Here is a 27,683-nt window from a genome sequence, read left to right as displayed (position 1 = left end):
AATGAACGTAATAGGAGAAGAGTTTGGTAATCAACTTGTACAAGCTTTCTCCCCACCGGATGGCGGTGACCTGGAAAAGAGCAATGTTGCAAGAACACACCTTTGTATATCCTTTCTTACTTACTTACTTAAACTCCTTTGAGCTTAGTTAATGTCTTATTCAAAACAGCAACAACTGACTTAGTTTCAGTCCCAAATTAAAAAAAATGTACACTTATTATCATCCAAAAATAGACCTTAGGTTGTTAGACTGAAGTTTCCCTTTAAAACATACACATATCTATGTGTTAGATGTTACTGTGGAAACACTGGTATAATTGTCTTTTATAGAAGCACTATGTATTTTTTTCTTTTCCTTTTTAATGTACTGTATGTTGTATGTCATGTCTATGTCTTCTGAATGGACCATGGAGTCTGGCAATAAAGGTGATGAAGATGATGATGATAATTGGAATAAATGAGAAGATGAGTGAATGGACGAATGGACGAATAAGACACACAAAATTAACTGTAGGATTGCTTTTCATTTAAGTGTGTTCATTACATACTTGTAGTAACCTCCATCTTCTATTGAGATTGTCCAGACGTTCCAGATCAACTTGTGAGAGAACATCTGGGGGTTCAAAGCTTGCTGCTAGACCATTAACCAAACTGATGTCATCCTGGATTGATCCAATCTCTTCCTGAAAATCCTGCAATTACATTCATTACAAAGAGTATTACTATAGCATGCAGTATCTGAGGAGTAAACAAGGTATTTTGGCAGTGGGTGTTACGCCTGCCTAATCTCTAGCCTTAATAAAAAAAATATATTTGTTGGTGCAAATATTTCCCAACAGATTAACATCAATCTTGACTCATTAGATTAGATTAGATTAGATTAAACTTTATTGTCATTGTGCAGAGTACAAGTACAAAGACAATGAAATGCACTTTGCGTCTAACCAGAAGTGCAAAAAAAGCAGAAAAGTACAATGTGATATACAAAGTATAGGCAGGTGGTGCATAGACAGGACAATAAATATAGTGCAGTGTAGACAGTAGTATACAGTTAATTTACAGAAGGTGGTTTAGAGTAGTCTAAATTAAATATCAATATAGGCAGTGTTAAGGGCAGAATAAATATGGCTATGTAATATGAACAATGTATGAACAACATGTACAGATACAGTATGTGCAATGTAGTAGCAGTAACATTATAATAGTAGTAATAATAATAAAGTTGCAGTGTATTAACAGAATATAAATAAGAAAACAGAATAAATGCGGATATTCAGTATGAAAAATACAGACAGATATTTACTGTACTGTATGTACAGAATGTACAGCTATGTGCAGTGTGGTAACAGTACCATTGTAGTGCAGTAACAGTACAAGAGTAGTAAGAATAAGTGTATGTGCAGGATGAATAGTATGAAGAGCAGTAGAAAATGGCTATGTGTAAGTGTAATTACAGTATGTACATTTGTAAACAAATAGATAGAACACTATGGATGGGATAGGGTAGTGCAAATGTCCCTTGCAAGGGTAGTGCAAATGTCCCTTCACTGACCCAAACTAGATCCGCATGTAACTTGGGTGTCATAATTGATGACCAACATAACTTATCTGAGCATTTAGCATCAATTGCAAAATCATGTCGGTTTGTCCTTTACAACAAGCGTTTCTCAAACTTCTTTGACCTGAGGCCTGGTCATGGAAAACTTTGGGGTCATAGGGCCCACCTACATGAACCCCCTCAATCAAATTATCATTATAATTATGTCGCAATTATTGTTATGCTATATTGTTATGAACTTCAAAGCAGTCAATGTTTAAAGTGCTAACATTGTTCACAAAAAGTTTGTGAAAACATGCACATCAGAGGACTGCTTTCTTAATGTAAAATATAATTACAATAGTTTCATTGCTTTTGCATGGTTGCATGATGCTTGCATGAGAAATAGCTCTCAAAACAACAGCAATTATATGGGTGCCATTGTATTGATATGTTTCCCTCATGCATGCATCATGCACTGGTAGGCAGATGGAAAACATATTAACATGCTTTTTAATGAAATATAGAGTGTATGACATGTTCAGCAAGTTGTGGGCTATTTAACAAAAAAGACTAAATTGGAATATCATAAACCTTTCAAAAGTTATGATAAATTTATTGATCAGTGTAAAAAAATGCAGGAAACAGGATTTAGAATGTTCACAGAATTCACATTCTCTTTCTCACCAACAACATAAGAGTATGCATAAAAACTAATAATGAAGTCAGACACAATGGTTTAGATTTATTTGGTCCATAAGAATAAACCATGTATTTGTATAAAAGCAAATGCTACAGTCAATAAGAATGATATAAAAAAAAAAACATTTACTTTACCAGTAATACAGGAAGTAAGTATACTGTATATGTCTTGAAGATCATTTCGGAATAGAGACATAAAATACATTTGATTCAACAGATACAACCTCCTTACATAGAACAAGCTTGTTGAGAATAAACACATACACACATATACACACAAACTTACACACACACACACACACACACACACACACACACACACACAGAGGAGGATAGGGAAAGGTGGGGTGGGGAACCTGAAGGTTGAACACAGAAGACCTATGACTCATTACGAAACGCATCCCCTTCTGCAGAATGCCAAATCTGACGGCAATTTTGTTTACCAAAAAAACGAAGTCACCTACTCCGGGCCATACAAGCTACTTTAGTGTTACCTGTATTATGTAATTTATTTATAACAAAGCCAACACTTTTTCTTTGGCTCCTGCTGAATATGTACTTAATGAAAAGACGACAGAGTAGTAGGCTAATTGGAGCAGCTGAAGGCGAGGCTGAGAATTTCGATGGAAATGCCTGCCAGCTGTTGTGAGATTTTCTCCAAAGTATTTCTGGCTGTAGCTACCAAACCTAGGTTTCAACACCAGATTCTGCATTGTCAAACTTGAAATAAGTATAAGTATATATACTCTAAATAAATAATAAGAAACTACTGACAACGGCAATGTCAATGAAGAAAAAGTGTACACAATATGTATTTATCATTTGGTCAACATTCCCTGATCCCTGCAGAGACTTGGTTCCCCAGTAGCAATGGATATTAGGGAGGGAAGTCAAGCCCCATGTCAATGATCAATCCCAGAAATCTGAAACAACAGTAAAATCATACAACTGTAATACCTTTATTCATTTAAAAAAATAGAATCACAAAACTACAGATGCGTGCATGTGTGCACATACATACACAAGAAGAGGTAGCCAAAACTATTGAAGCATTCTGAGTAACTCAATAATATTTAGAAGTATGAAAAGCAATTTTATTACACATAGATTTAGCTACCCTAAATCTGATGGCCTGGCTGGCATCAAGATAAAAACAGATTACATTTCACCTAGTAACTAACTGCTGAAATGCAATAATGACATTTCTGACAGAATATGTGATTTCGCATCATGTTTTCTATAACTACATATTGAGAGGAGTAGAATAGCCATCAAGTCATGCCATCTTAAAAAATGTTGAGACAAGCACATCTGATCTGATGTTTGTCATTTAGAAGTTAGCAAGCTAAAATAAGTTCACTACAAACTGCCTAGCGAGGTTAGCCTGGGTGTTCCCATGCTGCCTTGCGCGCAATTTGATTCACGCTGCTAAGGCAGCCTGGAAACTACCGCCCTAATTTTTGCCTCAGATAGGGAACCAATCACAGAACAAGGGGGAAAGCAAGACGATGATGAGCTATGCACAGACGCATTTGATAGACATCCGTGGCACCCAATAAACGGATCTGGGCATTTTTTTCAAATACGAGAAAATTAACATTTGGTTCCCAGACCACGTCTCATTGAGAAGTGGTGGCGCTAGCCAGGCTATAGCGAGGTAACAACCAGAGCGCAGCAAAGTTAATAACATTTCTGACAGAATCTGTGATTTTACATCTTGTTTTCTAAAACTACATATTGAGAGGAGTTAAAATATCGCTCAACTTATTTCATGTCAGAGAACATAACGACGCAACTTAGAAACGTGGTGCCCATTGATTTATTCAGCTTTGGTATGCTATACTGACTTGCCAATATAATGCTTACCTAACAAGCAAATTGGTACTAGAAAACAAACTTACTTACAGGTTATATATACTAAGAGGTTTTTAAATGAAATTGTCAAATGAAATAACTGACATAAAAAGCAAACGAGAATACTGCAAGCAGTTCAGAGTAATGCAGCTAGCTACTGTAAGTTACATGACGATGCACTAGCCCCCGCTATGCCATAATGTTGACGCTGATGAGAAAGCATATTTCTGTAAATAACATGATTTTAGGACTACAAATTAAGATAAACCATAACTAGAACCAATGTAAAAACATATATTACCTCAGTTTATCCAGCTGTGTGGTTTCCAGTCGAAAACTCCAATGAAGTGCAGGTGGCATCTGGCTGTCCATGTCAAATGTATGACTGAAGTGAAAATATTTTTTCATGACTCATCTTCAAGTATCCAAAACATTTCGCGCCATAAACCCCTTAACCAATCATATCAAATTGAAGCTTATGTTGTTAGCATTACGGGGAAGATTTCAGAAATAAAATCAGTCATTGGACAGCTGAGATATTAGATGATTGGTCATCGTTAAAATTTTAACGAAATTAGAATGGTCAGGTTAAATGTTGTTACATAATTAAATAGCCTTCCAATTGGTTGAAGTGGAGCTTTGCTACCAACATCGAGTGGTTTCAGTTTCTCTCGCGCAGACGCGCACACACATTCATTGAATGAACGCTCATACCACCACTTAATTGTATGCTTCTATGTTTGCTGAAACCAAATTAGCAAGTATTTCCTCCTGATTGCAGAAACGTTGTTTTTTTGTCGGTCCGCGGTTCCTTGATCAATTGCGCAGCAAATTATCAGACGAAGCATCAAGTAAATTTCACTCCACGGTTCCGTGGACTAGCAGTGTCCACGTTGTGGACCAGTGCCGGTCTGCGGCCCATAGTTTGAGAAACGTTGTTTTGCAACATCAGGAATGTGCGGTCTTCAGATGAACGTCTGTTGTGTTGACCAGCTATACATGTTAGGTCAAATTCAAAACTCTTTTCCTCAGTGGTTCCTTGTTGGTGGAATGAGTTGCCCAGTGCTGTAAAGGGGAAGAGGGTAGCCAGGAGGCCAGCCGAACTTAACCCGCCCACAACTGTTTGGTTTGGACTTGTTCTGTGGTGGAGCAACTATGCCCGAACTAGAGCGGCTCGGACCACAAGAACGGTTTTGGAGCTGGAGTTGAAAATGCAATTGTTTGACAGAGGACTGATGAAGGTTGCTAATGACAAAATATTAGCTTACAGTATGGTATGATGTCTTTGTTAATAACGTTTACGCTTACAAAGTGTTTAATTCATTCCGGTTCTCCCTAAGAGAAAAGCTGTTTCTATAAAAGGTAGACATTTAGATATCAACATCGTGTCTGTTGTAGAACTTGACAGTGCAACAACTTTAAAAACGACCAGAAAACAATGTTAAGGCAATTGTGGAGAAGACGGATGGAGAAGATGGATGGTTCGGGTGTTCTTCCTACAGGATTCAGTCCCTGTATAAGTTCAAACACGCCCCATAATCACATCACAATGGGGCAGTATCAGTATATTTTAACTATACACCTACACACCCGAAGCAAAGAGTATAGAAGTAACTTCTAAAAGTTACTTCTATACTCTTTGCCCGAAGTGGGCAGCCTTTAATCCGGCGCCCCGGGAGCAGTTTCGGGGTTAGGTGCCTTACTCAAGGGCAGCTCATCCATGGATGCGGGAGAGCTGTTTTAATCACTCCCCCACCCAAATTTTTCATACCAGGAAGGGATTGAAATGGCCACCCTTCGATCATCAGGTCAATTCCCTAACCAGTAGGCCATGAATGCTCTCTGTTCCTGTGATAGTTTTGAGTCTTTCAAGAGGGGTCTATCTGTTAATTAAGCATTTCTTGTGAGTTATGGTTTGTATTACAGTATTTGCAAGGCTATTGATTGCATTGACATTATTGTTTATTTTTTGCTATTCTCCTTAATGTAGTCTTACCAACATTTAACTGTTCACTGTTCATTTTAACTACTGTATTGTTTTTTATTTGTAAGTCGCTTTGGAGAAAAGCGTCTGTCAAATTCCATAACCATAACCATAACCATATCTAAGTCTGTGGTTATTGCAGTGAATGTGTATGTACGGATGCTCTTCATTGACTACAGCTCCGCTTTTAACACCATAGTTCCATCCAAGCTGATCATGAAATTGAGAGACCTGAACATCAGCCCCTCTCTGTGCAGTTGGATCCTTGACTTCCTGACTGACAGGACACAGGCTGGGTAACATCATCTCATCCACTCTAACACTCAGCACTGGTGCACTGCAGGGATGTGTGTTAAGCCCCCTGCTGTACTCGTTGTATACTCATGACTGTATGGCAACTCACACCTCAAACACCATCATTAAGTTTGCTGATGACACCACTATAATCGGCTGTATCACGAGTGATGATGAGTCTGTTTACAGAGCAGAGGTGGCAACCCTGACATCCTGGTGCCAAGACAACAACCTGCTGCTCAACATCAGCAAAACCAAGGAGTTGATTGTGGACTACAGGAGACAGCAGGAAGAGCACACACCCATCTATATTGGAGGCACAGCAGTAGAGAGAGTCAGCTGCTTCAGATTCCTTGGAATTAACATCAGTGAGGATCTGAGCTGGTCACACCATATAGGTATGGTCACAAAGTCAGCAAGACAGCGACTCTTCTTTCTTCGGCGGCAGAGGAAGTTTGGTATGGACGGTGAAATACTGACCAACTTCTACCGCTGTACCATTGAGAGCATCCTGACCGGCAACATTACAGCATGGTATGGAAACAGCACCGCTCATGATCGCAAAGCTCTGCAAAGGGTGGTCAGGTCAGCGCAACGCATCACAAGGACTGAGTTACCAACTATCCAGGACCTTTACAGCCAGCGCTGCAGGAGGAAGACCAAGCGAATCCTCGATGACCCCAGTCATCCCAGCCACAGTGTCTTCACCCTCCTACCATCTGGTAGAAGGTACAAGAGTATGCAGACTTCTACGAGCAGATACAGAGATAGCTTCTTTCCACAAGCTACCAGGATGCTGAACTGTAATTCTCTTCCACATAGCTATCAACCTCAAACCTCAGAACCCCCCACCCAGACACACAACATACCCCCTCCCCACACACACACACACAAAATACACCTTCCTAATTACTGCTTTTCAATTTTACTCTTTTAAGTTGAGCTGGCTCTTGAGCTTAAGAATTTCATTACTTATAATTCATTTTATAAGTACATGACAATAAAACTACTTGAACTTGAACTTGAATACATGTCTTTCATTTGAAGTAACGTTTGTATGTAGCCTAGGCTGCTGTAAAGATTTTTTTATGTTAGAAATCATCTCCTAATACGTTTGGACCTAGCACTGATTTAATGTTTCCATTTTGCGAATGTGAATAGGCCAAATGTCCTCATCATTTGCAATATTAGTGCTACTGGCCTGTAGTCATGAGACCCATCCATGTGGTGCATGCGATGGTGGTCATGAATGTGGGCCAATGATCAACATCACAAACAGTACATTGACATTAAAGCACTACTGCTTGTTTATAAATCACTAAATGGAGCAGGACCCTGTTAAACCTGTTAGTAAAACCTGCTGTTAGAACTAAACATGGTGAAGCAGCTTTTAGCAGCTATGCGGCTCAGCTCTGGAACCAACTTTCGGATGACATTAAAAAGGCCCCAACTGTAGCCAGTTTTAAATCTAGACTTAAAGGAAAATTCCGGTTTTTAGCACTTTAAGGCCCTTTTCTGGTTTGTTTTGAATAAACTAGAGTGGTGGACACCGAAATTTTGACGATTGGTCCTGTCTCAACTTTTCTGACTCGTTTTGAATCGCCTTTGACTTCTCAGGGTGGCTGGCAATGGGCATACTGTAGTAGGCTACTCAAACATGTCCTAAAACAACCCTTAACGTTCGTTTTCAAAACTGTGCAACTCACCGAGTGGTTAGTGGTGTTTGTTGAATATAAAATATATCGGCGCAATGTATGATTTCCAGCCGTCTTATTTGCTATTGTGGAACTATTTTTCAGACACCTCACAACCGCGTATGGTAACACTTTATTATGACCGCCGCGCAGGTTATCTAGGTTTAGTCAGATATTTTTTTTTTCTTTTTTTTTTTTTCTTTTTCGCATGCCCAAATTTCCGTCAAGGATTCCCGGGACACTGAAAGACCGGGGTACACGAAACTTGGTGGGCATGTAACCCCACATGGATAGCATGGAACCATCGTTTTTCATTTTGATCTGTAGCCCCCCCGCTGGACTGGACCCCCCGAAAGGAGGGTAGGGCGCAGACAGTTTTCTGTGAATATCTCGAGAACCGTAGGGTTTAGGAGGACCATTTTTTTTTGTATGTTGATCTCAAGGGGCCATGTCAACCCATTCCATAACCACTCATTTTATGTATAGCGCCACCTAGTTAAACACAAAAAAGTCAAAATGAGGTGTTGTAAGTAAGGGATAATGGACGACACGGTGGTCTGTTCACAAAAGTTAATGCACGGTCGAGGTTGTAAAACGGCCCCGACGCGAAGCGGAGAAAATTTGGTGAATTCAGGGGAGGGGTGTAACAGAGTTAGAAATATAGTTTAGTGTTTGTATGTGATTTTCGCCGTAATTAAGCAGCTTTTTTGAGATTGGTGTTTTGGAGCCCCTTTTGGAGAAACGGTATACTGCAGCTCTGCTGCGTTTTGTCCTTGCATTGTTGCCATAGCTGATCAGAAGCGGTATGCTTTGCATTGGGTAGGTTGACTGTATAAAGCACTCTCCACTTTGTTTTAATTTTGTAACTGTAAAATGTTGTTTACGTTGAAAACTTCGATATACCACCTGTATTATATTACTTTACATGTATTGTTAGGATTTGGTAGCAATTCTAGCAACTTAGAGAATGTTTATTAATGTTTTCATTATGACCACAAGTTCATACACACAAGTCTGGAAACTCTGCTAGCAACTTTCCATGCATTCAGTGCAATTCAGTCTAGCAGGAAATTAATGTACATTTTGTTTAGCATTACCTCCGTATGGTCTACGTCTGTGAGTGTTTAGTGAGTCTCAGAATATTAATAAACTCGTTCTGTGCACCTGAACATTCCATGTCACACGTCTCCCTTGCTAGTAGGGCTGACAGTGATGGTATAGGAATCATGCATGAAGGCATGTTTTGTTTTAACTTTTCCTAAAGGAATAAATGTGATAAGCCAGTTTTGGTCTCAGTCCCTTCACTGTCTGACTAATAGTTATATATTACTAATATATTAATAAAGCTTAACCAACTTTATTATAAGGGTCCCCCATACTGATAGTTATATATTACTAATTATTATTATATATTATATATTAATTAAGCTCAACCAACTTTATTATAAGGGGCCCCACGCTTATAGCTATGTATTACTAATATATTAATTAAGCTTAACCAACTTTATTGCAAGCGTTTCTGGCGCCGACAAGAGTGGCGGCATGTCAAGGTAGCGCTGTGTTTTTTTCTTGAATTTCCCCTTCGGGATCAAAAAGTATCTATCTATCTATTGTAAGGGTCCTATGGGGAGTGGTTCATATTGGGATAGGCAGAAGCACAGTTTAATATCAATTAGTTAAATAATAATAAGGCATTAACTTTTCTATTAACATATAGTTTGTAAATAAAACATTTAACATTTAAATGATGTAAGAAATAACTATTAATTAGTGCCAAACATACATTTAGTTAACTATTAACACATATTAATACAATATTAGTTATTATACAACAATTGGGTTCTATGGAACTATTTATTTGTTTCTGATTGGCCGAGAGACGTTCCATGAGTATCCCTGGACATTTCAACTCAGACTTTGCACAGCTAATAATAAATCACTCCGCAAAACAATGCGTAGATTTGACACAATGTTCTCATCCCAGCTCTCCACTATTTTAAGCAATGGGTTACTCCTTAGCAAACCATAACGAAACAGTGCTTCACCACATCTGTGGATTAAGCCACACAGTCAACTCAATGTAAGTAAGATAAACGAGGATGCTAATTGTTCTTAGCATTGCCAGCATTGTGTATAATATGATTGTCACTTGGAGGAGACTTGTAGATAACTAACGTTAGCATAATTAGCTAACCGCTGCTAACGTGCTAGCATCGTCACGTCAGGCTGTGCACACATTTATTCACCATAAATTAATAAAGTTGAGTGGTTCTGCAATGTAGACTATGTTTCCGTTTTTTTGCAGTACCATGTCCCTTAAATGACATGGCCCAGTGTCCTTGTAACATGCATGCAGCAAACCTAGATATGAATGTGATTTCAGCCCGACTTTCAACATTTCTTTCAAGAAGACATATAACCACAAAGACCCGTAACGAGGGATCTGGAATGTTGGTTACCTAGCAACCAAGACACTGTCTATTGAAAAGGGAACTATTTTTTGATGCGTAAGAACCATTTTTAAACAATAATGGGGTGTTTTCAGATTATTTAGTTTGAGGTAGAATTGTTGTATAAAAGCAATATAGCACTCGTGATCGTGGGATTGGTCATGGATATTCCCACGGCTGTCGTTGCCTGCGCCACTCGGCCTCCGGCCTCGTGGCTACGGCCGAACAACACCCGTGGGAATATCCATGACCAACCCCACTCTCACTCGTGCTATATTGCTTAAATAGATTTGCTAAAACATTAACATACAGATTTTATGCAAACAACAAATATTTAATTGATGATGAAAAAACTATTAACTTGTGCCAAATAGTTAGTAACAATTAACAAATATTAACAAAGGGTTAGGTAATTACTAGTTTGCTATTTATTATGGCACCTTATTATGGAGTGTTACCGAATAAACCTACCAGTTAATTACTTACATGTACATATGACATGTATGTAATGTCTTCGATGTCTTGGAACAGGTCTACTAATTCACATGTACTGTGTGGTGTAACAGCAGACACGTTTCAACACATCAATTACAGGATGCATGACATCATTGACAGGATGTATATAATATGTCCATGTAAGTACTTAACTGGTACACTTTATTTTAATGGGTTTATTCCACTGTATCAAAAGAGTAATAAATGTGTACCAACACAGTTGATACATTTACTACAGTATGTAGGGTAATGGCAGACATGTTCCAAGACACCAATGACACAACATACATGTAATATGTAATTGTAAGTACTTAACTGGTACACTTCATTTTAATGGGTTTGTGCCACTGTATCAAAGAGCAATACGTGTGTACCAACACAGTTGATATATGTAGTGAATTAGTACACCTGTTCCAAGACATCGAGGACACAACACAACATACATGTCATATGTACATGTAAGTAATTAACTGGTACACTTAATAGGTTTATTCCACTGTATCAAAGAATAACAAGGTTGTAGCAGCACAGGTTGGAGCTAAGAATGGTTTGTATATCAAATCTATCATGACCAGATTTACCCCATCCAGCAGGTCTCAGGTCAGCTCTTTGCCTATGATGAAAATTTAGACAAATTGGCAAAGTTTTGTAAAAGCACTCAGTATTACAATGTAACAACTTTATGTAGGTACCCACAAATACATAATGCAAGTACAATGATAGTACCTGATAGTACATGTTGTTACACAGGTTGTACCACTGTACCTAATTAGGTAGGTACACTGTAACAGCGACACATTAAAATAAAGTGGTACCGAGTAGGGTAGCCTACTACAGTATGCTCATTGCCAGCCGAAGTCAAAGGCGATTCAAAACGAGTCAGAAAAGTCGAGACAGAACCAATCGTCAAAATTTCGGTGTCCACCACTCTAGTTCATCCAAAACAAACCAGAAAAGGGCCTTAAAGTGCTAAAAACCGGAATTTTCCTTTAAGATCAAACTGTTCTCAGATGCTCAACTGCACTGAGTTATAATTTCTGAATCTGTCTTGAAAGTTATTCTACCTTGTGTCTTTTATTTTGTCTTTTTAATCATTCTCTATTTTTATATGATTTTACCTTGTGTGTTTTATGTTTTCTTTTTATTATGATCTTTACCTTTTGAACTATTCTTTGACTATATTGTCCTTCTATGCTTTTATTTGTTATTATTGTTTGGTTTTGTTTATGTAAAGCACATTGAATGACCTCTGTGTATGAAATGCGCTATATAAATAAACTTGACTTGACTTGACTACATTGATGAGTGCTAGTGCCTACTATATACCACAGTATAAATGAATAGTTACCGCTTGTTGTCTGATGTTGCGGTATAGCCACAGCATTTAATGGACAGTGGTGGCTCCGTAGTGTGACATGTACACATGTAAGTTACATGTAAGGTGACATACTTGTAACATTCAGACTATAGTGGGCAACGGTGTTGCCTTTCCAAGATACAGGTCAGCCACACCCCTTGTGGAGTGGGCCCTCAGTCATTTGGATGTGAGGGGTTACACCAGAGGCGTATCAAGCTTTTTAAAAGTGTGGGGGCTGTGGGATAGGGAAGTGAAACAATCCGGCCAAATTATAAATAACTCCCTACAGGGACAGTGTAAGTATTTTCTGAGAGGGGTGCGGACTATATTGGCGGGTGTCCGGGAGTTTTTCCCCCGAAAATGTTTTGAAATTCTGATTGCTAAACACACCATTTAAATGCAGTTTGTGAGGGATAGAACAAGCAGCACCCCTCATCTGTGTGTCTCATGTGACATGTAGGCCTACATGATCTACCTGCTATCACTTCATTATTTGACACTACATTACATGGAGACATATCTCATGTTATAAATGAAGAAATCATTTCAGAAATTATGTTTTGTGCATATGGGTTAGCAGGCTACAATAAATTGCCTAACAGACAACAGCCTAATTTCGAGGTATCACTGGACTATTAATATGCCTAACTATAATACCTATTAAATAAATGTAAAGGACACAGAATAATGACAGAACTGTAAGCTCCAATTCAAAAACGTTTGAAGTCTACCCAAACATATATAATATAAATAAATTGTGTTGCATATAGCCAGCTTAATTAATGTTAATTTAAATATTATGATTAGCAGTTTCTATGCTGTTTCCATTGATAGTTACAGGAAGCCACGTTGTTGTTTAAGCTATTGTTGCTTCTAGCCCACGTTACCTCCAGTTTCACTTGCTGCAGGGACGCACAAATTGCATGAGCGCTCATAAGCGTGCTATTTGAGTTCTACATGCTGGAAATCTTAGTTCTCAGATGTAGTACTCAAATGTGTCTTGACGCCACCGTTTGTTAGATCAAAATAAGATGTTCTAAGACATTAAGACATTAAGATCTCCAGGAAACACGCAGACACAAATTGACAGTGAAATGCATAAGTATATATACTTTTTTGATCCCGTGAGGGAAATTTGGTCTCTGCATTTAACCCAATCGGTGAATTAGTGAAACACAAACAGCACACAGTGAACACACAGTGAGGTGAAGCACACACTAATCCCGGCGCAGTGAGCTGCCTGCTTCAACGGCGGCGCTCGGGGAGCAGTGAGGGGTTAGGTGCTTTGTTCAAGGGCACTTCAGCCGCTTCCCACTGGTCGGGGCTCGAACCGGCAACCCTCCTGTTACAAGTCCAGAGTGCTAACCAGTGGGCCACGGCTGCCCCAATATAGCCTAATTAAGCTGTTCAGATATTTTCCAAGCGTCTTGGAGATGTATGTGTGCTGACTGGGCTATGTCTATATAATTGATGACAACAAATTAATAAGTATTTCTGATTGGGGAAACTTTTAGCCTAGTTTATTTTTCTTTCAGTCCTCGGTTGCATACCATTCACTCTTGCTGCAAATAAGCAGACGTGTGAAGCACCGGGCATAACTTAATTTCGCGGCTACGTGGACCAGTAGGCTAATTGTTGAGGAGGCCCATAGTTTGAAAAAGTTGCAGATCATACACAGAGAAAGCATTATGCTCTGAGAACAGTAGCCAAGGGCCTTTCTGCAGAAACAACAAGTGCCTAGGTGCGCGCACCCCCGCTTCCACTTTGACTCCCTGCATTTCTACATTGTGACAAAAACTGTCAGTCAGACAGTGAATTTTGGTTTACTTAATTAGCATAATGCGGTAATAATTATCATTTCAATTCTACCTCAAATCTGCTCACTGCAGACGTTATAATGCAGACCCAAGCAGCAGCACAGCCTTGAAAGATGCACACTTTGAATTTGATCAGAGTGGCTCTGGTTCTTCACTGATGCTAACTTGATGTGATTGGCTGGATGACCGTTCAATCAAATCAACAGACCTATTTGTGTCTCTCTATGTGTGCGGTATACGGTTCCAACTCTTTACGGGAGCATTTATTTACATATTTTACTTTCGTTTTAATCTGACAAAAAGTGTGGGGGATAGAATCATGTTCCAGCAATAGTGTGTATGTTATAACACCCACATCCCCCACGCTTGCTACGCCCCTGGGTTACACCCAAAGCTTCTTATGCTAGACCACTAAACAGTGGTAAACCCTTTGTGTCGACATGACATGGTAGGACTTTTACTTTCTGAAGTCGGATTTTTACACCTCTGGTCAGGACCTTGGGTTGGTAGAATGGGTTCACGAGGAGTATAACCTTCGAATCGCCTATCGCAAACTTGACCCACACTTGACTAATGTCAGAGTATGCAGCAGCATTGTCTTGAGTAACAGGATTTTGAACACAATATTGTCTCAGGGCTCAAAGGGTGCATTAACCAGAGCTTTCAGCACCAACGTGAGGTCCTACTCCCAAGATCCCCCAGTCTTGCTTGTTCAGGAGCCAGGCGGTTAGTTGACTGCTCTCTGTTTGGGTGTGGGGCGGTATATTTTTTATACATTCTCTTACTTTTATACATTCTTGTAACTTTTGATGACCAAGGAACCTTTGGGCAAAACTGACATATGCATGCATTACATATTGTGTTGACATCATATGTTTTATACCTATACCTTACACTTTGCACCCAACTGCATGCACTTAGGTTTGTGCACTCTCACCTTAACACAATCAACGTGTTCCTGGAGTGAGTCTATTTGCAGTTCTGCAACAGGTTCCCATGATTCTTTCACCATCTCTGCTTCTTTAAGCTGGATTTCTAGGTGATCTTCAGTTTTATACAGCTCTAGCAAACGCTGTAGACGATTCTCCAGTGTCCGCTGCCAATCAATCAAAGCTCCTTGAAGTCTGGCCCACTCTGATTGCACATCATCCATTTCCTTTTGTAGAACTCGACCAACATTCTGAGCTCGATCCTCAGAAGTAACTCCTGGAAAACAAGGGGTCAGATCTCACACATTGAACTTTCAAAGAAATGTGCAAGATGCAGTAAAAACAAATCTATAGCCTTGTCACAAGGTTAGTTGTAGCTCTGCATTTGATATATTCACACTTTTGTGTTAACCTAGGCTGTTGTGTTTGTGTGTGCATCTGTTTCATACCTCTGAGATCAGGTGCCTGAGGTTCTGAGTTTGGCTGATCTGACAGGAAAGCTTTAATTGCCTCCAGTGAGGAGATCACCAATGGTTCCTTCTCTTGGACTTCAAAATGTAATTCCTGTATTTCGTATCATTGGGAAAACACAACGAACAATAACTAATTCAGTAATAAAAATATGTATGTAAGTATGTAAACTTTCCAAATGTAGCAGCAAGAGTTCTCTCCCATACTAAGCACTCAGCTTACATCACCCCAACTACATTGGCGCCCAGTCCAGTCCTAAAGTTCTAAATTCTGCTTCTCACCCAACAAGATATTTTTTAAAGGGTGTGCGACAAACTGAAAGAAGCATGTTTTTATAATTATGTTTATTAACTTTAATAGATGTTACAGAAATAATTTTATTATACAGGTACAAACATCTCTATATTTATATTTATAGAGTCTTACAAAACCATAGTCAATTTTCACATTCTCTTACTCATAGGGCAAATTCAAAATCACACACATATACACCTCACTATCCCACATACTCATTAAAACACATGTACACCTACTAGATGCCTTATCACACTTTGAGTCCTATTTTTTAACTGAAAATCTAACCAAGTGTTATTAATCTTATATTAAGATAAAAAAATCTATTTGGTATTGTTTTTAGTATGAAGAGACTTACCTAGCGCTATCACAAAAGTTCCTTTTGACTTGATTTAAGAACACTTTGACTTATTTTAAGGAGTCTTACCAAGACAAATTTACTCAACCATGGGTGTAAGTTAAGGGGGGGACGCTAGGTACAATGACTCTATTATTGTGTCACATGCTCCAAATGTAAAGCACTTTGAGCTGCATTCTGTGTATGAAAGGCGCTATACAAATAAAGCTTATTATTATTATTATTATTAGGTACTAGTCCTAATAAATATTTTGAGATGACAAAATTGTCCCTACCAATATTTTAGCGAACTCCTTTGTCCTATTTAGACTGATTCCAGATGCCAGAACGACAGGAAAAGACGAGCAAGCGAGTGTGTCGCTATAGACTAAGTTATCAGGGATGTCTACCAATACATAATCCAAAAAAGGCCAATGTAAAACATTTTAATATTCCCTTTGCCCTTTAGCATGCACATTTTGCCCCTTTGTAGCTTTTTGTGCTTTGTAGATCAGCTATGCCACCAAAGAAGAAAAGGAACATACGACACTTTTTCATTATGTAGAGTCTAAGTAGGCAAAATAACTAGCCACACAACTGGCAGCTAGGCTACAACTGGTGACCAAGCTTTCATTAGCATAGCATTAACTGTTAGGATATTACCCAGGATATTGTCACAGCTAAACCTAGCTTCTGTAATCTCAACCAAGGTTAGGAGTCATGTTGAATAGGTGTGTGCCGCACGGACAGTTGCATATAGCATAGAATAGAAGTCACCATGTCACTGACTGTTAATTGGGCTAGCAATCTTGCAGTCACAATAAACAATGAATCCGAGACATTTTCCTGTTCCTATATTCTGTTTATGTAGGCTAATGTAATTGTAAATGTAGCCTGCACAATCCAAATAAATAAAAGATAAACTATGGTGCATTTAACATTGCAAGACACTTATCTCTTTTATGATCTCATCCCAGAAAGATTTTCTTTGACTTGTTAGTTTTTTGAACATTTATTTTATCTAATGACATAGCAAACCTGATGAATTGAATCCACATATCCAAAACTTTTTTCCACTAGCCTAAATCCGTGAGACTGAAAGGTAATTACGTTCACGTGACAGGCACTCAATTAGACTTACACACCACAAATGTGATGGTATTAAAGATAAGTGTAGCCTAATAATTAAAATGTATGATTTATTCAAATTGCTAAATATGTTTAGTTATTAGTACTTATGCAGATACTAAAATACTGTAAATAATTAACAAAATATATAAAGTTTATATGAATTCCAAAATATGAAATATGACAACCATCACTTTCTATGTGTGTGTGTGTGTGTGTGTGTGTGTGTGTGTGTGTGTGTGTGTGTGAGTGTGTTTGTGTGTGTGTGTGGAGGGTCAATCAAATTCTATGATAACCACTGATGTGAAATCTCGAAATCGAGATTCTTCACTTGGTATTGGTATTGAAACAATAATTTTGGTATCGTGACAACAGGAGTCAGGGGTTGTCTCCACCAAAGCTCAGACCAAACCGCATTTGTACTCAATGCGCTGGCAGACAAATTTGCTTGTTTTCAGGATGAAACGTCTAAAATAAATCAAACTCTTCTTAAATCAAGTCAAATGATTTTACGAGAAAAAGCTAGGTACGTGTCTTTATACTGAAAACAATACCAACTAGTTATTTTGAGCTTGATATAAGATTAATAAGACTTGGTAAGATTTTATTAGATAAACAGTTTGTGCACTGTATTTAAGTACTTTTCCTGGGGGTGACACCTCTGGACCCCCAAAAAGTTTTCAACTATTGGCAATGCGCCTGATGGAAACCCCTCAAAGCGGCCTATTATAAGGCTAAAAAGCAAAACCAATGGAGACTCTGATCTGGTCAAAATTTAAAATGAAATCCAGGGAAAGAGACTGCTAAGACGTCATGACCCAGATACTACTTCTACTGTACATTGCTGATTTATTCAAAATATGCCAATTGACATGAAAATGGGAACATTCCTGTTTCTGCTGCACATGGAAACATTGTATTCTTAATATTGCCATAACCAGAATATGGACCTAAATTGGAATATGGTGTGCATGGAAACGTAATCATTGATTATTTGATATCAGACGGGGTTTATACGATCAGATAGAAGAGCACCGCTGAGGCACTTTTGTTATCAACCAGTGGCTGACACTGATCATCACATCACTATGCGCTCAATGCACATCTCAATTCCAGATTCACTTATACTGGCAGATCAACTTCCTGGTTGCACTGCTTATACAGATATGGCTAGCTGTTGTCTTCAAGACCTACCTCGTCTCACGGTAAACAATGTAGATTGACTTGTGAAAATGTTGTGTGTCCCTCCAGCAAACAGGAAAAATGATTCAAAATGTAGCCTATTTTGCCAGTTACGATGACAACTAAGAGGGTAATGGTAACATGTTACATTTTAACATGTTACATTTTAACCAAGCAGCTGTTAGACTCTCTGTTTGTGGTTTGTCCTCCTAGTGTTTTGTCTATTTGTCCCCCTCTGCAGGAGATGTTGTGTACCACTGCTGTCGGTCTGAGTCTCCGCCCTTCCTCTGTCTGCTCCTGGTTCTCACCTGCTTCCACTGGTGTCTCTGATCTGCCTACCAATCAGCGTCAATCAGCCTGCATCTGATTGCAATTTCAGCTGGCTTTAAAATCCCCTCCCTGTCAGAACATTCCGTCTTCTCGTAGCAGTTCTCGAGTGCGACCTGCCTGCCTGCCTGCCTGCCTGCCTGCCTGACTGTGAGTTTTTGCCTGCCTGGTTTTGACCTCTGCCTGATTTTCATCGACTGTGTTCTCTGCCTGAAGATTTAGTACTTTTGCCAAGTTTTTTCTGTTTTTTGCCTGCCTGTGTTTTGTTGCCGGTGAATGAAGACTGGCCTACTGCCGTGAAGGAGGATTGCCTTTTGTGTTTCACCTGCACCCTCTCTGGAGTTTCCAGTTGCCTGTGCCCTGTTCTCCTGCTGGGGTTTTGCCTTCTACGACTTTTTTCTGAACTGTTTTTTGTGCTTTTTCTGAAGACCGCTTTCTGTTGAAGATTGGCCCAGTGTGTTCCCTGTGGATTACTCTCAGGACTGTGGAAGCTCTGTTTTTTGTCTCTGTTAATAAATCTCCTCATCTGAGTCAATTCTGGGTGTTTGTCATATCTGAACCTGAGTCCCACTCTCTGAAAACGTGACAGCAGCTGATGTTAACATTCGACTTCCAATACTCTATTAAAACCGACAGACTAGTAAACTGTCATTTTCTGTCAAACTGTGTACAGTGTAACCAGTAAGTTGATCTGCCAGTATAAGCCACTCTGGAATTGTGACGTGCATTGTGCCCATCGAATTTTCTTTACAAATTGTACATAAAGCCTTTGTTGAAAAGAAAGTTGTGTTTGCTGTACTTTTGATAGGATTCAGGATGCACTGTTGACTGTTCAGGATGCACTGTTGCATTTACTCATTTGCACTATCACCATGACACTCACTCACACAGAGCACCTTACCTTACCTTACTATGCACAGAGAATCACAGGCTCAGTCCCTGCCTCAGTCATTACAAGTGCCTCTTGATTGATTAATCACCACTATGTGGATACTGTTTTTAGAATTGATTTAGATTAAGTGTTAGTTAATTTGTATTTTAGTATATTCTTTATCTTCTGTCCTTATTGCTTAGTTGTGTTTTTATATTATATACTTTTAATTACTTTTCTGCTGTTAGTGAATGTGTGTGTGTTGTCTGTATGCTACTAAGACCTTGAATTTCCCCTGGGGGTCAATAAAGTATCTATCTATTCAATCTATTCTAAAGGTTTAACTTATCTTTCATCTACCCATTTATTATTTACTTGGACACTAATTATTAATTACTTGATCATTCAAATCACAACCACAATCAGTTTTAACAATAACACAATCTAGTTAGATAATTGCCCATCATAAATTTTGTTGACTAAGAAGATGATCTCAAGACACTTCACCCTATATTCAAGCAAATTTTCCATAAGCATTCTAGATTTAGATCTTTTCAGATGTCTAATGTCCTCTAAACAGATATATCAGGCTGCATCACATTTCTGACAAGCAAACAGTTGTGACGAAACTCACTCTGTGTTTGTCTTGCTGCTGCTGGATAGTTGGTATATCACTGCCTGGTGGTTTCTGCTGGTTTAATTCATCTTGTCTCTGCTGGAGCCATACTAGAAGATCCTGCAGATTCAGGTGCAGATGCTTCCATTTTTGAGTGTTCACATCCAGATATGGCCTAAATATATAGACAACATTTAAGACAATGAATATAAAAATACAGAAGTGATGGAAAATGCTTTTTTTACACTTTGTGGACATTGCCCTCGTTAATAGTTTCGTATTATTTCAAGATTGGCGGCGCAATGCAGAATCTGGTGTTGAAACAACTTAAAAAGGAGAATAAAACTAAAGTAGCTTGTATGGCCCCAGAGTGTAATGGTAGGCGACTTTGTTTTACTGGTAAACAAAATTGCTTTCAGATTTGGCATTCTGCAGAAGGAGTGTTCAAACTTCAGGTTCCCCACGCCACCGACCTTCCCTACCCTCCTCTGTGTGAGTGTGTGTGTGTGTCAAACAGATACCACATACGTTGTCCCTTCAGAGTCTATGATCAAAGGCAAAAACATCACTTTGAGCACAACCATACTGGAAGGTCTACATTACGCACACTCAATCCTGAGTGCAGTCTACTTCCCTGCTGTCAGTCAAACATCACCGCCAGCAACACTGTACTGGACTCAGACTACAGGGAAAGCTAGCATGCATTCCCTCAGCAGATCACTCTGTTTCTCATACCATCCTCCATAATGCCTCAATTAATGAGGATATACACATTTTTACAGTTAAAGCCAGACATCAGGTATTACCAACTAAGTTTAATTTGTCAATCTGGTACCCTGACTCTCACTCACCTTTATGTATTCAGCATGGGCAAGACCAGTAAATAGAATCCACGTCACATATATTGAATGGCTGCGATTTCTATAAAGTATTGTATTATCTAGACATCACAGGATTGTGGACATTATATCAAAAAGTGTACAATCCATTTTTCCACCTACAGTGTCAATACATATTAAGTGCTTTGTTAAGCCCCAAATGTTTCCTTTGTGCCATGTGGAGATTCCTGTGTTTTGTGACACAAATGCTATCAGACCTGATATTGTTATCATTGATGAGAACAATAAGAATGTATTCATACTGGAAGTAGGCTGTTTTATGTTTGTTTTACTTTCATTAATGGTTAAGCTCATGAACATTTCATTTTGACTGCTAAAAACACCATTTTAACGCAGTTTTCGGAGGGACAGAAATACCAGTAGAGAAAGCAGTGCCTGTCTTCTGTCTGAACATTGCCTACCTGCAATAGGCTTCTCACTTCTCTGCTTGACACTACCCCACATGGAGAAATGTTGCATGTTAACAATGGAGAGAACCTTTCACAAATTATTTATTGTGCGAATGGGTTAGCAAAACCATAGCTTTTGGTGAATGGAGATGCAGATCACCCTAATTTATTTGTTTGCGCAACAGCCCATTCTCCAGCGAGAGTAAAATAAATGTTTTAAAAGCTGTGTCATCACCAGGCTATTTGCTACGATATTTGCTACTATAGGCCTACAACAGTCTAATTTCGTGTGTCAATTCAAAGACCTGTTATTTCCATTATTGGATTAGACTAGCTGTTTTCATGGACAGCAAGGATCCGTTTCGTTTGTTGTTTTAAATAACGTTGTTTGTTGCTTCTACACACGTCATATCCAGTGGTTCAGTTTTACTTGTGCAGACGCGCACATACATTCTCTTTATTTGATAACACTAAATTAAGAAATATTTTCTAATCAGGAAAATGTTTAGTTTATTTTTCTTTCAGTCCGCGGTTCCATCATAGGCTACCATTCAATACTAATTATCCGCGGCCAATCTCCTCGTCGAGGAGGCTCTAAGCCTGCAGATCATAGACAGAGAAAGCATGCTCTGGGAACAGAACACAGTTGCTTGTCTAGTGTAGCCATGGGTCTGTCTACAAGGAAAATGACAAGTGTCTTAGTGTGCTTTGCGGCTGCACCCCCACTTCCAACGTCACTGGGTCACGAGGCCAGTGGCTACCCCACTTTTTGGAAAAAAAATCAAATAAAATGTCTCATTTTCCGACGCACCACAAACATCTTGCCTATTCGTCTGGGGCTTTCTATAGTTTCAGTAGGGGCTGTATCGTGAGACAAACAGCAAGAACAGAATAGGTTGATCTACATACACACACACACAAACACACACACACACACTTACCCACACACACAGATAAACACATGCACACACACACACACACACACACACACACACACACACACACACACACACACACACACACACACACACACACACACACCCTTTCAGCAATGACCTTTTGAGCATTTGAAGGAATCTGCTTGCATGCGCGACACCCATTGCCACACCCCTGGGTGCAAAGTGGAGTGCATGATGAAAACTTCATCACTTTATTCGGTGTAACATAAGAATGTGCCTTGCGTTGAGCCTGGCGTGCAATAGGGCCCTTAATCAAGATTTAAACAAAAAAGGTTTGACATATTTCACTTTATGTGTAATGAATGTAGTATGAAAATTTCACTTTTTGAATATTTTAAGGAAGAACATTTTTCGAGAAGCACCTGTAAATGCAGTCTATTTACCATTTACCAGTAATCCCTTTTGTAAATGATTACAATTACTGTGTCTGAAGAGGCCTTTGTTAGTTAGATAAGCCTGGCTATTAGGTCTTCCACACTATTAGATCCATTGCCAGCATGGTTTCACATTTGTGGTAAATTGAAATATGAAGCGATTGGGAAAACAGAGGGCCAGACGAATGATAAACCGTACACTTATACGGTATTAAAGAATTCATGATCCATGATCCATGATCAGTTTGAAAATTGCTAGGCCCTGACAGTCTGCCACTGATGTAAAGGGTTGCGTTGGGATTTATAATGGCATCACACGCAATTCAGCCAATCATAATCAAGGCCCGTTACTATCTTTTTTAGAACAGAGAATTGTGTATGTCTGTTGTCTTATATATCGGTTCCAAAAAATTTGACCCCAGTCAACCTAATTAAATGACAACTGATATTACATTAAACATTTACCAAATGCTATCAATTGAAAGGGATACTGGTTGTGTTAGATTGTTTTGTGTGAGAGCTGACTTACAACTTGAATAGCAATATCTAAAGAAAAAGAATACATGCAATGAAATTAACATGTGAAGATAAGCCCATGTCTTCAGTGAAGATCTCAGTTTATGCCTCCTAAACCAATTGGACTTCGGCCTACAAAAACATTGGGTAACGCTTTAGAATAACATGTGCTTATTAGGTATTAACAGTGCATAATAAGCAGTTATTACTAACAGTTAACTGTTGTTATCCTTTAATAACCTCAACGGTAACACTTTACTTGACGGGTGAGTTCAACACATTCATAGCAGCTGTCATAAACTGCACATAAAGCATTCATGACTGTTTCATGAGACATGACTCAACATTCATACCAAACCTTTCATGAATGTGGAAGACAGAACAACGGCAAATTTACAAATCATTTACAAAAGGGCAACTTGTCAAAATAAAAGTCCATTAATCGCAAAGCAGCATTGCCGTTTTTGTAAATATTTCATGAATATCTTATGGAAGTCTACATCGAATGTCACTTTACTATACAAGTTGTGAAGTATTTGTAATCACTGAGTTTAACACTAGAAGGTAAACTAGCCTAGCCTAGAAATCTAGACGCACCCTAGCTGCAGCAAATTACATTTGCTGCCAGGGCTAGTCTAGCAACTCTCCGTTGGCTTGTGTGCTGGAAAAATTAAACTTCTATCAGGCCAATCAAATCGTGTATAGACATGTTAGGCGGGCTTAACATAATGATTGATGGCAGAGTTGCAACGGTTTGGCTTAAATTCCCTACTACTTGAAAACAAAGAAGATGGATGTTGCTGTTAGCGAACAGCGTGACACGAGTTAAGCTTTTTTTAAGTTGGCAAAAGTTTGAACTAGCCAATTAGCTCCGGTGGGAAAACACATGAGACTCATACCGCTGTCCTATTGCGTGCAGAGGGAATTTGAAAGACAACCGTTTATCCCGCCCCTCGGACTGAGCACTGCCAACGGTGAGTGCCTAGACCCTACATTTTAATGTGGGTCTGGCTCGTCAGGCTAAAACTAGCCTACATTCAGCTGACTTGTATTTGTGTAACCTGGAATGGTTGGACATTCCCAGTAGCAAGAGATGAGAAATTATCTGCAAAGGTTACATCATAAAACAAATACATTTTTATGAAACAAAAATTATTTGCTTGACCATGTTCTGTCTTTTGGCACTGGACTAGCCCATTGACTCAGATGTGACATGGTCAGATAAGAGGTTTGGAGCAAAAACGGCAATGCTGCTTTGCGATTGATGGACTTTTATTTTGACAAGTTGTCGTCGTTCTGTCTTCCACATTCATGAAAGGTTTGGTATGAATGTTGAGTCATGTCTCATGAAACAGTCATGAATGCTTTATGTGCAGTTTATGACAGCTGCTATGAATGTGTTATGAACTCACCCGTCAAGTAAAGTGTTACCACATTAACTAACTGTTAACATGCAGCTTGTAATTAATAAGCAGCCTTTTAAGTTACAAGCATATTTGTTAACAGTTAACATGCAGCTTGTAAATGTTAACAAGCAGCTTAACAAATGGTGTATACAGTGGGTATCAGTTAAGTTTGGATGGTTTCCTGCATGAATCGCGCACGAATCGCGCACCATATTCTTGGCAGAAATGGCACAAACTGCAGTTGACACAAACAGCCACAAGGTGGCACTTGGGAGTTCTGCCACTACTATTTTTGATGCGACTTGACTTACTGCTTCTATGATGCAGTTTCCAAGTCAGTCCAAGTCAGTAGAACAATCAGAGACAGTTGAGCCATTACCAAACATATATGATAATACAACAGCGTGAGTTTATATATCTTATACCCTATTTGTCACGGTTACTTATAGATTTGATAGTGTAACGATAGCACATGAGACACTTGGAGACTTTCCAGGGGGGGCACGGGAACTTAAATTGATCACGGTAGTTTAAGCTTACACTTGACAAAACATTCTAATATGAAAATGTAGATGCAATTGTTGTAAAATGGTGCAGCTCCTTTAAGAGAGCCCCGTGCGCAGGGATGGAGAGAGAGAAAGAGAGAGGGGATATGTGTGTTAGAACTGAGATAGTTCTAATATTCAAAATAATGTCATATTCAAAATAATGCAAAAATAAATCCGCAGTTAAAACCAATATCCTCGTTCATTTGCTAACCACAGAGTGTTAGCCCTGAAGTTACGGATGACTTCGGCCCTGGAGCGGTAACAAGCTCTATGTTCTCCGACTAGGTCAGAAGAAAAAAATAGTAAAGGTTAACGCTATCAAACAAACCCAGAAACTACTAGGCCTACTTCTACTAACTACGATAGACAAGAGCCGATAAGCCATATTTGTCATCGGATGACAGGGGTTAGTGCAGAAGTGAAGTAGACTGCGCCACTAAAACCTCCTCTCCATTTATGTGATAGCTGGGCTTACCTAATGTTCCTGATTGATTAGCTTCGGAATAATACAGATTTTACAGAATAAAAAAGGCAAAAAACGTCCTTTGCCGAACCCAAAATTTAAATAAGAATTTTATCTTAACGAAACAACTCCAAACATTTTGCATTCTACTGTCTCATGGCCGCCGTCACCAGTATTGCCAGGGCAATAGTACTTTTCAAAGTAGTATTGCCTGGCAATACTAGTTTTCATACATGAGGTTACACTAATAAACAACGTCACAAACAGCTGCTGCGCTGCGCTTATCCTCGAAGGGCCCTATCATGACACTCTAAAGTGCATCGTCACTCGTCAAAAGTCTATTCAAATTTAGTAGGATGTCCAGTTCACATTGGGAGGGGTTTCGTTATCAAACGTGGAGCGCATGGCGCAACAAGGTGTTCCTAGGTTTTTTAGTCAGTCATATGGGTGTGTTTGGGGCGTAACATCATTTAAACCAATGAGAATGACATCTGTCATTCCCTTTAACGGCGCAAAGCGCAATATGTCAAATAAATGCATCGGTATTTTGGTATTCAACGGCGCATTTGAAGGAGGCTGCTTGCGAGACTGTATGGAATAGTCATTCTTAAACCATGCTTTACTAAAACCTAGCATAGCCTTCACGCATTTGCACTCGTCTATTATTTGAACTCATTGGCAAAGTGAAACTAACTTCACCAAGGTGTCAGTCAAAGACAAGATAGTTATATGCAGTTACTTTCACTATTAACTGACAATGGGTTACCATCGAAAACATAGGCTGGAAAAAGCAACATGCTTATATCTCGTGACAGTGCGTCTTCAGCTGTGCTCCATACGTGTCTCTCGCCTCTCCCCTAATCACTTTTAACCGTCATTACCAATTTGCAAATGATGGTGAATAACTACTCATCATGAGATGTACAGTATTTTGTTAGCCTGGCAGGCCATCCTATATCATTGAAATGTATAGTCTGGAATCGAACCATTCACCTCGCTTAATCCAAGGGGCGGGCAGAGAATTGTCTTTCAAACTGCCTAGGCATGCAATAGGCCAGCACTACGACCATATCCGTATCCGGTCGGCAAAACCAACTCCTCCAATGTTGACGCCAAGGCCGATTCAAACAACCGCTCTTCGTTCGGCATAGCCACCTTCCTTGTTGTTCACCGTCGCAGGACTGTCATTATCCTGTTAAGCCCGCCTTAAAACTCTCTAACAAAATAGAGCGCTGTGATTGGATGACGTCCACGGCGTCGGCCAATAGAAATCCCTATGGTTTGATACTAGACGTACAGGCTGAGCAAATTAATTTGCTGCCGCTAGGGTGCGTCTAGATTTCTAGGCTAGTATTTTATAATATCTTTATTCTAATTATGTTTCCCATTGTAATCGTGCAATTTGTAATGTTTTGCATGGACATGCGCTGGTGTGCGTTCATGAATGATAGAAGGATGGTGCGTGCACCTGCCAATATGACTGTTGACAATGTGCTCTTAAAAAAACATATAAACAACTCGCCATAGACTTCTGACCAGGTGTACAATAGTGATTTTTAGACAATGCGCCAGGCCCCTCCCTAGGTTGTTAATTGCCACACCCCTGGGCGCAATGTTTAAAAAATAAACGTGCAAAATACCAAATTAACCTTTGCGCGGGTGGAAAACGAGTTTTACGTTGCGTTAATTTATTTCCATTGGGTGTGCCCTGCCAGACTGGCTAGTCTAATCCAAATATGGAAATAACATGGAATTAGACTGTTGTAGGCTATAGCCTAAGTTAAAAGTTG

The 27,683-nt window shown here is 39.2% G+C and overlaps 1 protein-coding gene across 2 annotated transcripts in view; it reads right to left on the bottom strand.

Moving 5' to 3' along the window:
- Positions 1-27,683, bottom strand: part of dmd (dystrophin) — a 541,017-nt gene that overhangs the window by 95,003 nt on the left and 418,331 nt on the right. For both annotated transcript variants that reach the window (XM_076297170.1, XM_076297171.1), the window contains 4 exons: positions 20,358-20,514; positions 15,563-15,677; positions 15,122-15,390; positions 549-692 (listed from right to left, as the gene is read on the bottom strand). In XM_076297170.1, the coding sequence (XP_076153285.1) occupies positions 549-692; positions 15,122-15,390; positions 15,563-15,677; positions 20,358-20,514 (685 nt within the window). The remainder of the gene's footprint in view (positions 1-548; positions 693-15,121; positions 15,391-15,562; positions 15,678-20,357; positions 20,515-27,683) is intronic.

This window comes from Alosa pseudoharengus, unplaced genomic scaffold (assembly GCF_046254945.1).
Source record: "Alosa pseudoharengus isolate Yale_2024_CS ecotype anadromous, Long Island Sound unplaced genomic scaffold, YU_APseudo_1.1 YU_APseudo_1.1_scf_20, whole genome shotgun sequence".
Classification (NCBI taxonomy): Eukaryota; Metazoa; Chordata; class Actinopteri; order Clupeiformes; family Clupeidae; genus Alosa; species Alosa pseudoharengus.
The sequence above is the reverse complement of the archived record's forward strand: the minus strand, read 5'-3'. Positions and strand labels throughout refer to the sequence as shown.